This window comes from Pomacea canaliculata, linkage group LG6 (assembly GCF_003073045.1).
Source record: "Pomacea canaliculata isolate SZHN2017 linkage group LG6, ASM307304v1, whole genome shotgun sequence".
Lineage (NCBI taxonomy): Eukaryota > Metazoa > Mollusca > Gastropoda > Architaenioglossa > Ampullariidae > Pomacea > Pomacea canaliculata.
In genome coordinates, this window is record NC_037595.1 from 28,508,010 (window position 1) to 28,521,223 (window position 13,214).

Below are 13,214 nucleotides of genomic sequence, written 5' to 3' on the forward strand. Positions count from 1 at the left end.
TTGTCACGTGATGTGTCTAGACTTTGTTGTGCTCTAAGTACAGGGTGGGCCACTTAAAGTCGCTCGGACGAGGCGGGCTTGTTGTAAGTGACCCACCCTGTTCAACAGCAAGACGGGTGGTCCGACATACCGTGGTTCCAAACCTGTGTCTGTGAGAAAGAAGGAATGACCCACTCACCCATTCCACCCACACCATAAAAAGAAGAAAGAAGTGCGCAGAAGCACATTTAATCAAAACAGCAGCCAGCAGAAATATGAGATGTCGGCAGAGATTGTGTTTCCAATTTAAGGGAAAACGAAAAAAAAAACCAAAACGATTTCCTGAATGCTTATTTACTTTTTTTTTTATTTCTCCTGTCATGCCTAATTTTTCTTCCCCTTTTCTAACCTCATACCTCTGCTCGTTTCCCCTATGGTTTCGCTCTTTTTGTTTCAGATGTCACTGTGCTCCCTGATGGCATGGAACCAAGGCAAGGCACTCGTCTTCACGCCTGCAGCATCCTGAGGGTGTGATGAGATAATCGCAGCAATCTCTCACATCGCTATCAGTCAGGAAAGACAAATAACCGGCCGAGGAAATCGTGGTAAGAAACTATAAGCTTTATCAATACGTCTTGATCAATCAGCGTGCCATGCACCCGTCCTCATCCACCCCTCCCCTTGCCATCTCTCCTAGAAACAAATGCCGTTGACAGAACACGATGACAGAAGGCAACTGTCACGAAACCCGCTGCGACCATAATATTATACTACTGTCATCTCTCATCTACTGCCAAATGATGTTTCCAGACACAGGGCAGACTCAGGCCTGACGATAGGGGGAGGCTATGTACCCGATCCCGCGCCTGCGAAGGGGTCCGGTCTTGGTCAGGATGATTTTTTCCTTCTTCTTTCCTTTTTTCTCTTTTAATGAAAGGTTGATATACCATTCTTCACTCTGGGGATTTTTTTTTCCTATGAAGCATGGTACTACAGGTTTGATCCTTTAACATCCTAAGACCGTCTGCCACCTATTTCTCCCGGCCGGTTCTACTGCTAATAACTCATTACCACCACCACCACTAGTTCCAATAATCCAGCCTAAGCCCAGTGAAGTGTGTCAATGAATGAACTTACACTTATTGTACACTTCCCCTGTAGTAACGAGCTTGACCACAGTATGTGCGACACCACCCGTCCGCTGCATCTATGTCTTACTCTCTCCGCAGGCACGTACCCGCTAACCCCACCTCCCGTCAACTTTCTACCAACCACCCCGAAATAAAACCAACTTACCATTGCAGCAAAGGAGGGAGGCCAGCATCCTGCCGACAAGACACCGAGCACAACAACACCAAACAGGTCCTGCCTCGTTCCCTCGCTCGGTGTTGCCTCTCTACCCGTCAAAGCCGAACAATAACTTTGTTTTTTTCAAAGAGACACAAAAAGCCTATATCGTCTAATCAGGACTTAAGCAGCGCAGCTTCCGGTCGCAGCCCGTGGGATGGTGGAGATAAACTGTGGCGAAGTTGTGTCGAGGGCCAGTGAAACATAGCGGGTCCCGGCTACGTGCGCGTCTGCTCAGCACATGCTCCGGGGTTTCTTGGGAAATGGGCGACGGTCTCAGTCCTTTAACAACACACAAAGATTTATAATATGTATGTGTGTGCATGTGCGTGTGTGTGAGAGAGAGAGTGAGAGAGAGAAATGATCCGATTCAGTTCCAGGCGTTTCACCAGGAGAAACACGTTCGCTGACGTGCATGCACCCGAGCTTTGCACCGCACCGTCTGCAGAACTCGCACAGCTTTGAAACAAAAATTATTCGATGGTTAAAAACATTCCACAGATTACCTCCTGCTGCTGTGATTGTCTACTCTGCTCTCTCTAACATGGCCGCTCACCGGAAAGCCGCCAGTGATTTCCACTTCCCGCATCCCACTCGCACGTCAAGATGGCTTTCGCTGCTGATGCCGCGCGACAAGGCGACGTGGAGACTAAACTCTTAATTCACACCACAGCCTGTGTTCTTCCCTCTGGTCTACTCCCTCCCTCTCTCTCTCCTCGATGGTAAATTGCTGTTTCGATCCGTTGGTGCGTCCATCTGGTGCATGTTGACGTGAGAGGGTGAAGGTGACGGGGAACATGCCACGGTGCACAGTCATCTGTCGATCCCTTCACTGCTCTCAAAGTTAACTTCTGGGGACACACATGGGTCCCTCCTGTCTCCTCCCGGTGCCTTGCAGATGCCATCAGAGAACGATAGGATGTGGGTCCCACCTAGGGTAACGGCCAGGCAAACCTCGTACTTACCTGCGACACCCCACAGCCAGCTACACCTTGCAGCACTCCACCTCCAGGTGCTCGCACCTCACGACAGACGCAAGCAGACTGCAGACGACACACTTGCAGCTACAACAGACCACACTACTTCTGTGCTCCACTCTGTGTCAACTTTGTCTCACGTGACAAGGAAGAAAACACGCGAGACGTGAGGGGTTTGTTGTAAGAATTAAAAACACAAAACGGGATTTAAAAACATTGGCCCCTAACCGCTGCTGCGATATCGTGTTTCACCTGCAGTCGACAGCAGTTGTTATTTCTGTCGGCTGCAAAAAGGAAAAACTTCTACAAGATCGGTCGTCACGCGACAGCAGTCGCCGCTCGGGTGGTAGATGACAAACGTGACGTTGGGTGAGTTGACATCACTCCCCTACTACACCATAGCAGTCGCCACGCACCCTGGGTGGGGACGGCACCCTATAAATAGACAAACTTCACTCGAGGGTCGCTTGCTTGCCACCTTTCCTCCCTCGCTTGTCTTGGAGGTGTTTCGGCACATATTCCTGGCGACACGTGACTGGACTTTGCACACGGCCCTGTCTAAACATCCCGGCCTCGTATCACAAGCAACACACACGCACTGCATGCGGCTACACGCACGGCAGCAGCTGCAGCTGTTGGGACAGCACGACTGTGAACATCGCAGCATCTACGGCGGACACACGGGATGCGAAACTACCAAGGAAGATGTATGAACACATCAGGTGGGGGAGGGTAGGCTCGAGAATCTTTCCAACCTCTCGCGTCCGGCGGATTTTTTTTTTTTTTTTTTTTTTTCTTAAAAAAAAATAAAAAAAATAAAACTGTACCCTGCTGGCGCAAACGAATCTTTCATTAACAGTGTCGACGACTTGTCAACCGCCTACCGACGTACGTCAACGATTGCCTGCGACCACCGCATACAGCAGGTAGCGTCCCGCCGACCTCGATACCCGGCTACCTCGGCGGTTTTGTTTACCCTCCTCTGATGTCGCATGCGTCGCTCGTACCACCTGTCGGCGGTCGTCGTCGTCGTCGTTGTGGTGGCTACGTGGGTGTCCCGTGGCCGAGGGCACCTGACGTGGCTGTCGACATCTAACGACTGGCAGCAGCTGGCGCCACCTGTTCACCTCGCTGATGAGGAAACGGCGATGTGCGATGGTAGTGACGGGAGGAAACACGAGAAGCTGGTTTACTGCGCAGGCGCAAAGTACTTCTGCCCCTAGTCTCGAATCTCTCCCTCTTGCTGTTTGTGTGTCTGCAATTATGTGACAGCCAGCGAGCCTCACACCTCGTCCCTCCACCTGTTTTATATCGCAGATCATGTGACAGTCACAAGATCCCCCTCACTCTAAGCTCCCTTTCTGTCACTCGTGCTCACATGACCGAGATGGTCCAACTTCTTTCCCCAAAGGTACACATCGGCACAGAAAAGTATTCTTCTGTACAAAAATAAGCAAGTGAAATAATTAAAATGGAGGATTTCTCAGTAACAACAACAACAACAACAAAAAGTAAAAATAAACTGGGTATCCGACCCCACGTGACCTGTTGTCCGCACGGTTGTGACTCGGTGCACCTACATCATCACAACAGGTGTGAGAGCGAGTGTGACAGACGCAAGCCTTGTTACCTGGAGGGTTTGGTGTGAGAGGGCGCCGCCCTCACGAGTACATGCGACATGTTCTAGATGTTTGCACCTGGCCTGTAGACCCTGAGTGAGCGGAATGCAGCAGACAGATATGTAACACGGGGTAGAGATGGGGACAGTAGTCGCGGAGCATCGTTAGGCGTGGGTGGCCTGTACTCAGGGTGCATCACTGCCACTTTGTGTTCTCGCCGTCTAATCAGCAAGACTTGCTGCTCGGGTAATTTCAGCGAGTCGCCAAGTGAAGGTTGTTGTATAAAACTGTAAATAAACTGTTTCGTTTGAAACTATCCTCGACTGCAAAAGCTCAGTTTCTTGGAGTCGAGGTGGGTACGTGGGTTAGGATCCAACCAACGAGCCATTGATGACGACACAGGCGCGTGAGACTTCCATGCATCAGTTAACATCACATTTCAACTTTCATATTAACAGACGGGTTCATCTTGGTCTTGAACTTTATTTACACCCCTACATCAGGATCCCCGCCACCTTCCTCTCCCGTGTTCCAATCTGCACGCGCGCGCAACAAAGCAATATTGTTCCTAAAGTTTTGCCTGTGAACTTGTGACTGCGTGTGGAACACGTGTCTACTGGAGGTCATCGACCTTTGGTATTCAGACCATAAAACACCAGTATGACATGGGGTGGAGGGTCGTTTGTCGTGTAACCCTGATGACTTCTGTCAAGTTCTGACCAATCGCCTGCTCCCTTACAACGGGCATGGCCACACTCGGCACAGTAAATCACATCTTTGTCAAAAAACCTTAATTACTAATGGCGTCTGTTTATAAGTGGTGATGAATCGCCCACAAAATGCATGGTCTGGCGAAAATCTGTTCAGACCTTATGTTGGACTGTTAAGGGCTTTTGTAAGATGTCGACCCTGAGTAAGGTCATGACCGCATCCAACAACCGACCGTATGTCGGCTTCTGACATGCCTCTACGACAGATGTTATGGTCAGCTGATGTTGTTAATGAGAGCCCTTATTATCACCATGAGAAGTAATATAGTCACCATCAAAGTTACTCTTCCCACAAATATTTCAATCGCACACGCTCCCCAACCTCGGAATCCTAACGTGTCCAGCTACCTCCGAACCCTTGTCATCAAATAAAGGCCTGCTTCAGAATCCGACAGCATCTACACGATACCCGGCCACCCGCCTCTCGCCCTTCTGCGCAGATTCCTTTATTGTCCGTGGGAGGAAATATGGAGGACAAACAATTAAACCTCCCTTTGTCCAGTAGGTGTAAATGTGTCTGGTGATGGTCTCCCACATGCACTCGTGCCACTAGTTCCTTAATTAACAAACATTTGTATGACTCACTGCAGTAGGGGCGCGACACTTGCAGCCTGACGACCGATCGAAGCAAACTGCTTGTAGAGACTACAGTAGGTGATTACATGGCTGTGATCGATCTGATCAGCTCATTATAGTTGTAATATAAACTCATTAATTATTTGTTTTTGTGTTTATATTGCTTGGCTTTTTGTGACAACAGTTATCCTTGAAAGAAAAAGACGTCTTTGCGTGTACCGCCAGCCTCCTTCCCAAACAATTTACTTTTCTCACTTTTTTTAAGGTCACTAAGAAATATGGCAAAAAGTTTAAATAATGTTTTTGGAGGACAAATTCAGTAGATGTGTACAACTACTAAAGGACAGCACGGTGACAGACACAAACTCGTCTAAAGGCGCAGGTATACTGCGATCATTGTTAAGGGCAGGCATTGCATCATGGACGTTTATCTCTGAAGTACACCTCCATGGTGGTATCCACACAGTGCCTGCCAACCCAGTTGCCCTTACTGCCCTTTCCTTGCTGCCCTGTTGCCCTGCAGTGGCTGTCGTGGGACGGAGCGACACCACGGACGGCTCTGACGATGTAGGCGAGAATCAATGGCGTCGTAACGATTCTGCCTGTCGACAACAAAGCAGTATATTGTTGTTGATGTAAGTGCCTGCACGGAGAACACTGACAGGTCTGGATGCCAGCTACTGCTGGTGTAGCTGTGGGACATGCTGAAGTTCTTTTACTGTAACCATGTAATGTCTGACTACATCTCCACAACCTTTTCGCCATCCACGGAGGCACAAACAAACAACGAAAACACAACCCAAGCAAACAAATAAGCAAAGAAATTCTCCAATATGTACCTACGCAGCCTGGGCACAAAACTTTGGGATCGACCCAACAAAGAATCAATGAACCCTCCTACACAGGGCTGGCTGGCTGCCTGGTGGCTGGTCGCCGTACAGGACGTGGGGAGGGAAGGATCGGCGCAGTGCACGGCACGGAAAAACAAACACACAACAGTGACTTCTAGAACCCTAGTTCCTTGGCAAAGTCAGGTCTGGTCTCACAAAGTTCCTCGCGCATTTTCCTATCTTCTTTCACGCCCTGAACACGAGCAGCAGGTGATTACGACGCCCATCGGGTTTAAACTGTGAGACCCCGGCCTTTTGAAAATAATCCACTTGAGTCTAGTTTCGGGTCGGCGAGAGCACAACGGACCAGAAACAATTCTTAGCTTGCTACATTTTAGCTTTTCGTTTAGCAGACAACCCTCATGTTTAGCACCAAATGGTCTTTGTTGGTGCCATTCAAGCAAACAAACAAACAAGCTGTTGGCTGATGTCGCCCCGTCTTACCAACCCCCCGTGAGGAGGACCAGACTGGACTGAGTGGCTGAGGGAGGTCAGCAGTGGAGTTGCAGTTAGCAGCAGAAGTGAGGGCGGGGTGAGGGCGACTCACTGCTCTGACCGAGAGGTCCCACCTCGTGACCTGGTGTCAAGAGCAGCACGAGGGCCATTAGGCTAATTAATAATTAATAATTTACTTCCACTCCCTTCCCATTTCTTAGCACATTCCTCACCTCGTCAGAGCGACATCCAACTCGTCAGAATGAGAAAAGCGATGACACGCTCTGTCAATCCAAAGATATACGATCTATGATTTATTTCCATCTTGTTCTTCTCTATCCATCCCAAGATGTTATGGTTAGAAACATTCTCGTCTTATTATTTTATTACAATATCAACCACTAATGATAACATTTAGACCAGCGGATGATCACAACGGTGTGTCCCCTCCCTACCCGAAACCCCCCACCCAGAAAAGTCTACTTCTACCCGGTGTTTCTGTACTTTCACCATCTTGCGTTAAAGTTCTTCTCGTGTCAGTTTTTTGTGGGTTTCTTATATGATGTGTGTGTGTGTGGAATATATTGCACGTGCACAACACGTCAGCCAAGGGACACGCCTCACTGCAGGTTCAATTACAGGTTAAACACCTCACACCCGAATATTTTCAGCGCACACTGCCCCAACCCCAAGCTGTCCGCACCAGAACAATAACATCACGACTCCCCTCAACCAATGAGTTGGTGAAATAATTACAAACAACTCCGATCAATTATTTCGATGTGCTGAAATACAAAAATAAAACCCCAAACACTCAGCCTGTATCCCCCACAGACACACACAGCGCAGTAAATCTGTATCCTCCAACAAACATGATGCGATTTGTTGTGAAGGAAGGTTCCCATATCATCCCCCATAAAACTCGCATCCCGTTGGTGGAATTACAGGCAAGCCACACAATCAACAAAATAAACAAGACGAGGTCGTGGCGCCCAACAACGACTGCACGCGAGCGGAGGACAGTTGATGCACACCAGGCTCACGAGAAGGCAGCCATGCACTCGGGTTTTTCACCGAATGTTCCAAAAAGCAGCGTGGAGTATTTGCTTTCACAAATCCTAACAAAAGGCAAGCGAGTGAAAGTGCTTGACTGGCTTAACTTTGAGACAAAAAGACTAATTTCATTGACGACAGAAGCAATGCATCATGCACAAACACACAGCAAGCACTACAAAACTTGTTTTCATTACATTTGCTGTTGACAGGCTGCGAGTTCGAAATCGATGTTTGCTAATGAGAGAATGATACTGTCCACCCTGCGTCATGCCTACTGCGATTCAAGCATGGACAACCATTTACAAAAAAAAAAAAAAACACAACAAAAAACGTGCAGCGCTGGTGGTATTTAATTTTTTAGAAAAATATTATTTTGCCTCCGATGAAGAAATACAAGAAATGTTATCATAGCACGTGACTAAAGACACGCGCTGACAGGGAGGACGCGCTGACAGTAAACCACAGAGAGAGTCAGAAAGGGAGATAACTCAGGCTTAGCTCCCTTGTCCGATGGGTGACAATAAACAGAAAAAACAAACAAATACGCAATCCATGCAGCACGCATCATGTGACCTCGGTGCACTGCCACAGACAACACAGCGACTAGGTCTACTGAAGTCTCTCCACACTGACTACATGAAGCCAGCATGCGACACAACACAGACAAGGCCAATGGTTGCCATGGATATTGAAGAGTGCCAAAACAAACAAACAAACAAACAAGGGAGAAAAGTGACAAACAGCGATGACCAAGAAAGGTGGACGGGGGCAGTGGAGGTCAAAGGAAGGAGGTCAAAGTTCACGTACCTGCCGATTTGACCACAGTGTCCACGAGCAATCGAAAGCGTTCCAGCATCGTAGCATTTTTCCCCCTTCCCCCCAAAAGTCCGTTGAGTTGAGAAGCTTGTGCACCCGACCTGAGACCGCCTCCACCTGCAGTGTGTGTGTGTGAGTGTGTACGTTGACGGGATCCTCCCTTTGCTGTCTCTTGGCCTCGTGCACCCGACAGTCACATCACATCAGTTCGTCTGCTGTACAGCTCCTCTCTCTCACCTCATCGCCTCGGCATTATTTAGCATTACACTTAATAATAATGTCACTCTCCGGGTCATGCGTATATCCGAATCTTGGTCTACAAAATGGAAAGTGGTACAGTGGGAAAGCATAAAACCGAAATAATCCACTGTGTGAGTCTATACCATGATAACCAAATATTAATGTGTACAAAGAACTCATTGCTTATGCAAATCACAAACGCCCCACTAGCTCACACTAAAACTAAATATTTATGTAAAACAAATACTGATTACCAAACTGTTACAAAACCATAATATCTTATTTTTAAAAGTTATTTATTATATTTTTGTTTGAATCAAAATCTAATGATTAAGCACACAATACAGGAGAAAGTGTTAACTACTTCAGTGACTATACAATAATCTGTCAAATACAAACGCTAAATGCTTATGTATCAACAAAACCTCATCAGTAAATGTTTATAACACACAACCTACATCTGTTCCTCAAACTGTATGTTGCCTCTCTCAAGTCCAAACTGATGCAACAAGAATGTCCACCAGCATCCACAGCACCGGCGTGGCTGGACAATGTTGAGGGACTGGAAGCGACGGGAGCAGACTTTAAAGGAGGCAATTCCAGCATCCGCTGCCAGCCTGCTTCCTACCACCTACTCTGCTTCCACAGACAAATTCTCCTCACGATTGTCGCACAGGACGAAGTGGTCCCACAAGGAACGTCCTCGCAGACAACAGACGCGGGTGGAGGAAATAGGTTGACGTCTAAAGTGCCGCCTTGCCTACCCTCCTGACAACATCCTTCGGGGTACAGTACTAGGACTCTTGCAAGACACCTGACGGCACAGAGGACGACACGCCAGCCAGGACCGTCCTCTCCTGACAGAACGGCGAGACCAGGGTGTCTACAGATCGTCCACGCACACCCTTATATATGTATACACACACTCACGCACGGGTTGGTCGGATGGCGCGCTAACCTCTGCGATCCGCTGTCGAAGAGCCTGAGAACAGCATGGGTAGACGGGGGAGAGAGAGGCGGAGGAGAAAGATGATGATGGTGAGGGTGAGGGGCGTGCGGGGCGGCGTGGGCAAACGATCAATCAATTGATCAGATAATTCAGTCCAAATATGCTTCCAGCTCAGACCCGAATCACTTCAACAGCCGGACGGGACAGAGAAATAAATTTGCGGTCGCCGCCGCCAATGATGCTAACATCGAGAAAATCGATCTTTCAGACGTTACCATCAGACGAAAAGGGGGGAAGGAAGGGAAGAGGGGGTGTGAGGAGGGGGTGAAATTAGGAAGCAAACAAGTTGTCTTGATACCCACCACCTTCCACGGTTTCCTTTCAAAGCCTTGCTTCCATCCTTTTTCCGCCAACTTTTTTGTTCACGAAGAAGTTTGAAAAAGTTTCGCTTCTGGCTTGCGGTCAAGATCAAAGACCAGTCAGGGATCGCATCCCGCACTGGCGACGCCTGCGTTGTTGCCGAGGAACTGAAGGCAGGGGATACTGCCGGCCAGTAGGTGTTGATGAGACCAAAGCCACCACTGAAAGAGGCCGGTGTGAAGAGGTTTTTTGGAGGAGAGGGAAGGAAATAGATGTCCTGCACCAAGGCAAACCATGGAACTCGGTGATCAGGTACCACACTGAGAAAACCAGTGTCAGAGACGGATGACAGACGCCGCCCGCGTTACAAGATTCAAGATTCTTTATACTGTCATCCTCCAAGGGGTATTGAGATATTAAAAAATATATCGAGAGACGTCTGGACGCTGGATGTGCGGAGGCACCGAGCAACGGTATTGGTTGGGGAGGAGGGAGGAATGAACTGCAACTTCTTTCCCCTTCCCTTTCTCGCTGCAGACAGTAAGGTTTGTGAAACGTTCCGTCTGCACTTCTTATTCGCTTTGTTCCTCCTTAAAAGACTAATGGCCTGCAATTTTTTTTTCTAGTGACTGGGTAAATCTTAAGTGCAAGATGCTTTTATTTCCTCACTGTACTCGTGTTTCCATTAAGTACAATTAAGTGTCCTGCTTTCTGCTCAGATATTATTTCTTCTGAAGGGCTCTCTCTGTTTCCAAGTGGTTCTCATCCTCTCAAAGAGTCCTCACCCCTCCTCCGTTACTCTATAGCCCCCTCTCCACTTCTGCATCTTTGTTCACAGCTCAGACTTTGTCGAAAGTGGAGAAGCAAGACGAAGCCCTGTGCAATTTATGGCAGGACACAGGTCCACAGGATCAAAGCTTTGCTGGCTGAAGCAGGGATACACCCTGTCGCAGATACTGCTGCTGCATGTGGTGTCCAAAGAGAAGAATGAAAGGAGGAAAACAAAGTTTGTAGGCCCCCTAGCCACCACCTACTCAAACTGGACTGTCTTCATCTGTCTTCGTGGACGCCGTGGTGGCCCCCCTACCCCCGAGCCCCGACTCTTGTGCCAGCATCAATGCCTGTTCATTGTCACACGAAGCATCCCCTTGTACTCTAGCCATTAACTGACCACAGACACCTTCCGGCTCCGTCGGCCGTTCGAGTGGAAGCGGTCCAACGTGCCCAGTTCTTCTGGCTGCACTCTTTGTCTTGGTCGCTCACGTGACAGCACGTGGTGTCAAGTCTCCCAACACCTGGTCACCAAGGACTACGTGGAGGCAAGAAGACGATCCTTCAAACGATGGTCGAACTGCAATGGCATAAAGTAGATGTGAGAAGGAAAACAGGAAAGCTGGCAATATACCTTGTAAGTACAGATCGCCCAGTGCACAGACTGCACACAATGAGGTACGGTCAACAAGAATTCTGCGATTGAGTGTCCCATTCATTAACAAACAAACAAACAAACAAAAAATCACCGCAAATTTTCCCAAACTGATCGAGAAAGTGGGAGAAAAAATGCGGGCTGTTCACAGGTCTGCCCCTGGTTCAAGCCTAGGAGTGGGGAGGGAACACAAAAATGGTTATTCCATCAGACTAATCAGATAAAAAGACCTGCGTCTCTTTTAAAGAAAGTACAATGATGTGTCTGAAGAATTCGATTAAATGGACTTGAAAAACAAAGAACATGAGGAAGCACCAGAAAGGGCCAATTCTCTCCAAGACGGTCCTTCCAAAGGACTTTCAAAACACTTCACTACTTTTCAACGGTAGCTACCCGTGTAAAAGTGATATTTTTGTTGGGAGACAGGAGGTAGGAACCAGTTTCAAGCAGTGACACTAACTCTGGACTAAATGACAAAAGGTACACCTTTCTATTTGACATCATTTCTCTCCATGCCTCTACTGTTACCTACAACGGTATAACAAGGTGATGACAGATGCTACCGCTGACTTTAAGTAGTAGAAACTGATGGGTGCTACCTATCTATCTATCTATTCCTCTTCGTGCATCAGGTTGCACATAAGGCCTCAACCAGAGTCCGCCACCGATGTCGATCGGCTGAAACCCGCTCTAGGTGACCCCATGTCCAGCCCTTTCCCTTCATCTCCCTTTCCACTGTTCTTCTCCAAGTTTCCTTTGGGCGGCCTCGTTTTCTTCGGCCGTCTGGAGTCCATCGTAGGGCGACTCTGGAGAGGTCTGCTGTCTGCTGGCGGAGCACATGTCCAATCCATCGCCAACGCCTTCGTTGAACCTGCGTGGTGATGGACTCGGTTTCAGTTCTTCGGTGGAGTTCTTCGTTGGTGATGGTGTTTGGCCAAAAGATGTTAAGTATGCGCCTGAGGCATCTGTTTTGGAAGACGTCAAGCTTGTTACTGATGGTTTTGGTCATCTTCCAAGATTCTGATCCGTAAAGGAGGGTGCTGATCACATTTGACTTGAAGATTCTCAGCTTGATCTTCTGGCTGATGTTTTTTGCCTTCCATGTGCTCCTGAGTGAGGCGAAGGCCTGGCTGGCTTTCGCCAGTCGGGCTCGAATCTCCACCTCCGCATCCCCGGTGTTTGACATTTTGGACCCAAGATAGGTGAAACTGTCAACTTCCTCAATCTCTTCTCCATTTAGTTTGATGCTGTCTTGGACTCTGGCATTCACTCTCATACTTTTCGTTTTCTTTGTGCTGACCTTCAAGCCAAGGTTTCCAGCTGTTTCTGAGAAGGCCTTTGTTTTTTCCTGCATGTCTTGGTGGCGGTGTGACAACAGGGCAATGTCATCAGCAAAGTCTAAGTCGTCCAGCGCTGTTGTTGCCGTCATAGTCATGGTCCATCTGATCCCTCTCCTCTCACTGTCGGTGGAAGTCTTCATGATCCAGTCCATGGCCAGGATGAAGAGGAACGGCGACAGAATGCAGCCCTGCTTCACCCCGGTACTGACGTTGAAGGGGTCTGTGAGCTCCGTGTCACAGACAACCTGGGATTTGAAATCGCTGTACAGCATTGCAATGACCTGAACAAGTTTTGCAGGGACTCCATAATGCCTCAGGATCTTCCATAAGGACTCGCGGTGGATGCTGTCAAAAGCCTTCTCCAGGTCTATGAAATTGATGTACAGCGGTGTGTTCCATTCGTTGCTCTGCTCCAGAATCTGTCGCAGAATGAA

General features: G+C 48.4%; 1 protein-coding gene across 21 annotated transcripts in view; it reads right to left on the reverse strand.

Moving 5' to 3' along the window:
* Positions 1-13,214, reverse strand: part of LOC112566429 (synaptotagmin-like protein 4) — a 61,438-nt gene that overhangs the window by 23,058 nt on the left and 25,166 nt on the right. For 3 of the 21 annotated variants that reach the window (XM_025242619.1, XM_025242631.1, XM_025242618.1), the window contains exons 1-2: positions 1,833-2,285; positions 1,276-1,608 (exon numbers count right to left, since the gene is read on the reverse strand). The exons of 9 other annotated variants lie outside the window; for them this stretch is intronic. Coding sequence is in view for 1 of the 12 variants with exons in the window: in XM_025242631.1 (XP_025098416.1) it covers positions 1,276-1,303 (28 nt within the window). In the remaining 11 variants the exon portion in view is untranslated. 9 more of the 21 variants (XM_025242626.1, XM_025242622.1, XM_025242620.1 and 6 more) reach the window with 9 other exon arrangements.